General features: G+C 48.7%; 1 protein-coding gene across 1 annotated transcript; it reads right to left on the minus strand.

Annotated features, from left to right (window-relative positions):
- Positions 1-203: 203 nt before the first annotated feature.
- Pmar_PMAR028409 (dolichyl glycosyltransferase, putative) lies at positions 204-2,918 on the minus strand (the record flags this gene model as incomplete). The annotated part of the gene is made up of 12 exons (XM_002776065.1): positions 204-380; positions 427-550; positions 601-673; positions 716-816; positions 870-981; positions 1,066-1,231; positions 1,276-1,390; positions 1,437-1,567; positions 1,841-1,990; positions 2,121-2,149; positions 2,261-2,389; positions 2,832-2,918. Coding segments are annotated over 12 exons (1,394 nt in total), but the record flags the coding sequence as incomplete, so codon positions are not given.
- Positions 2,919-3,867: the final 949 nt, after the last annotated feature.

Consider the following 3,867-nt stretch of genomic DNA (forward strand, 5'->3'; position numbering starts at 1 on the left):
TAGAAAAGAAGACGACTCAGTATATTGAGGAGAGTGAAGATGAGTCCTACAACTACGAGGATAGCAGCGACTAGGATGAAGCAGATATTGTCTCGAGGGTGGCAGGTGGCCCTAGATGAACGGAGGGTGTATGAGTAGATGATGAAGGAAAGTAGAGCGAGTCCAGTGGTCACCACCTACAACGGCAATAACTTGTACAGAACCTGATTACTCCGACACTCCCCCGAGTTTGATAGGTTACCTGGAGGTTGTCTTTCTCCATGAGCCTCCATAAACTCAATGTCGATAGCATCCCAAAAGATACGCTGAATATGGGCTGATCGGGAAGGAGGAGCATAGCCGGGAGGAGGGGGAGCAGTATGGCCTTCTCGTGGACTTGCCTAACGATCAACCATACATACGCCGTGTACAATGGGATGAGCTCACCAGCTGAAAAGGAAAAATGAGAGGCTCGACTGAAACAGACAAGCGAGGAAGCGCTGCCGTTTGTTAGTCTGTGGAGGTCGGAAGATGCAATCCAACACCGAGGGTAAGGAGGCAAGCAATGTGCCTAAAATAACGACCATTGCTCGGGGAGTACGTTAAAGCAAGGTTACGTACAAAGAGTGCAAACCTTGACCATGATTCGAGCAAACCCTTCAGAGGCCAACGACCAGCGACGGAGCTTGAGGACCTGTCAGATGTCTAAGAGTCGGGGATAAGTAACGAAGCTTACCGGCGATAGCATCACCCATACATTCGACACATGATCTTCGTACAAGCCACGTTTGAAAGGGAACATTTTCTCTCTCAGTCGGTTGATAACAGTAAAGTCACCTACATATGGAAGCAACAGCTAACACGGGGCTCGCGAGCTTTACTATCCCTACCATCAGCAATGATAAGAGGCAGCAAAGCTAATACCACTGATGAGGCTACTACCAAACCCAAGGCCATGATACGCTTCAGGACGTCCTTTTTGTTGTAGCTAGCGGCTATGGCCTAAATCCCACCATGATAACTGTGAGCTGAGCCGAGAATCAACGAGGTATTGCGAGTATGATCTCTAGATTCCCAACACCTCACCTGGCCTAGAAGGTAGGCGAACATTGCCGGTGCGAAATAGAGGAAGGTCTGCTTGTACATGACAGCAAGGGAGTAGAGGAAGGCCCCGATCAAATGCTTGTTGAATTCTGGCTGCGTGATGAAGTTGATAGACCACATAAGAAGACCTAGTGCTACCGAGTTGTACCTGGACTCGGATAATGCAGTATTACAAAATGAACAATAACTTACTGGAAATGACAGTGGTCGATCAGAACAAAACCGGGCGTGAAAAGAGCTGCTGCAAAGCACAGTGCTTTGGATTTCACTGACAGCCAAGGAAGATGGTAAAAATACCATAACATGCCTGAGACAAAAGACACCTTGACACAAGGAGTATCAGATGCGCCTACCAGATCCCAGCAGAACTATATCAGGCAATAGGGCTGTCCATCGCATGAAAGTCTTGTGATCAAGATCCTCGTAACCTCTAGAGACAGTGAGCTCAATCGCCTGAGGCATGCCGAAGAGATCGGTAAAGTACCTGAAAGCGTGAGGCGTCTGTCCCTGCAATAGAAAGAACCTTTCTGAACATCACCGCCCGCAGTACTAATCACGAGCCTAATTCGAGTAGCGTAGGACGGGTCATCCTCTTTTTGCCGCAACGTTGAAGCGATACATTTCTCCCAGCGAATTGGTTATCAGGTTGATACATTGAAACTTCCTACTAGAGTTCATTAGACAGCTACCGACTTCCTCCGAAAGCGTGCGAATAGGTACCCATAGGTACCCACGACGTCCGTGGTATCGAACTTACCCCATGAGCCACGAATGGTATGCTGTCAGTGGAGGGTAGTCTATAGGCCAATAAGAGGGCTCATTGTTCACTGTACTCCGATACCACTCCTTCATAGGAGTATGGAAAGTGAGTTCCATCCAGTGACGCTGAGCTTCATAATCTCCGTACCTGCGACATACAATCACTCAGTACTGATGCCACAGACCAAGTTTCGCGTTTTGTAGGGATAAAGAGTCCAGGCAGTTCCCACTCTACTAAAGAACTCTCAATCACGTCACCCTTATTTTACCAGCATTACATCGGTGGCTGTCCTTGGCCCGAGTGTGGCTGATGAGGACCCACTGCGACTTTCAAGAGTGTCGACGCTAGGAGCACACACACCAGTACAGATAACAGGCTCGGAGCAGGTTCTGATGGGGACGCTGGTGGATGACCCACCTGAAGACTCGAGCAGTATTGCATACAAAGAGCCTTCACAAGAGCCTCCACCCGCCCGGCTGCCCAACGTTGGGTCGTCTGGTACATACGGGGAACCTCAGTCGCTCGATTCCTTAATGACCACACCTCCTAAACACCCTTAGTAGATAAACTTTGTGGGGCAGCTATGCCACTTCAAGGAAGGTTTTACAGAAGTACGAGGTAAGAATCCTAGCCCTCCTATGGCATATCCGCCCCGTGCGAGATCGGACTCGACAAATAACATCGAATCCCACAATTTGTCGAAATTGGCGTTACTCTATCGTGCCAACAAAACTAATCCCCCATCTCATCGCCTACGGTCAATTTTACTTAATTCAAGAGTGGCATAGCCGCCCCACAAAATTAATGAGCACATCTCATCGCCTACGGTCAATTTTACTTAATTCAAGAGTGGCATAGCCGCCCCACGAAATTAATGAGCACATCTCTTCGCCTAAGGTCAATTTTACTTAATTCCAGAGTGGCATAGCCGCCCCACGAAATGATGAGCACAACAGACCTTAGGGAGTATACGAATGAGTGTTACTACCATATCAAACTCCTCCTTCTCGGAGACTATTGAGGATGAGGGTCTACCGGTACTTGAAGTCCTACGTCGTCGTCGAGTTTCAGACATACTATCTTGAAAATATTCAACAGGCCCTTATGGTGAAATCCCGAGCTGCCACAGCAGAAGATTCTACTCGAGCGAATGAGGTTATAGAATGAGTTTGATCCACTCAAAACACGATCCAAAGAAGCGTACGATGAATACTAAAAAAGCCACAAAAAACAGTCGCGTGATATGCGTAGAGCATAAATCCCTTGGAAATAGGGTAAGAAGGATACTGATGTTGATGTGAGAGAAAGATAGCAACAAGTCAGTACCCGGTACTGAGCACCAGCAGATAATCAACAGCCGTATACAGGGGCAGTTACCTAGGGAATACCACTGGGCTAACACTTCCAACACAAGCACCAAGTTCTCTCAGTACCACTGAGGTGGCAGACCTACTCGTCACTAGCAACGACGCCTTGCTGGCGAGTCTGTCTATGTTTTTCCAACTGAGCCATACCGCGGAATGCAATCCTTCACGAGCGACCAATCGCCTCACTCTTGAGGTTTGCCTTGTCAGAGATGGGATCACTTCCACCACGAATATGAGCGAGAACACAGCCAGTCTTGATACCATACACTTGCCCTAAAGTGAATAGCATAGCCACTTCCATGTCGGAAGCCAAGCATCCAGGTTCTCTAAAACTTCAATATACCGCTTGTGCTCAGGGACATAGGGGCCAAAATTGAACTCTCTGGCCATGGGCGAATCTTTGGTGTGGACCGGACCAGCATCGTAGATCCATTGAGCACCGCCCTGGATATTTTCATCCTCGTCTTCTAGCTGCAGTTGGGCGGCACTACACATGGCAGTAACAACAACCGCCGAACCGAGAGCAGGAAATTCGGGAGGCATGTAGTGCCGAGTGGCACCCTCGTCACGAACAGCACCAGTCGCGATAACGATATCACCGATGCCAAGGGTCTTCTGCCTAGCACCAGCGGTACCCACTCTAACGAGGACCTTTGC

This window comes from Perkinsus marinus, assembly GCF_000006405.1.
Source record: "Perkinsus marinus ATCC 50983 genomic scaffold scf_1104296954504, whole genome shotgun sequence".
NCBI classification, from domain to species: domain Eukaryota; phylum Perkinsozoa; order Perkinsida; family Perkinsidae; genus Perkinsus; species Perkinsus marinus.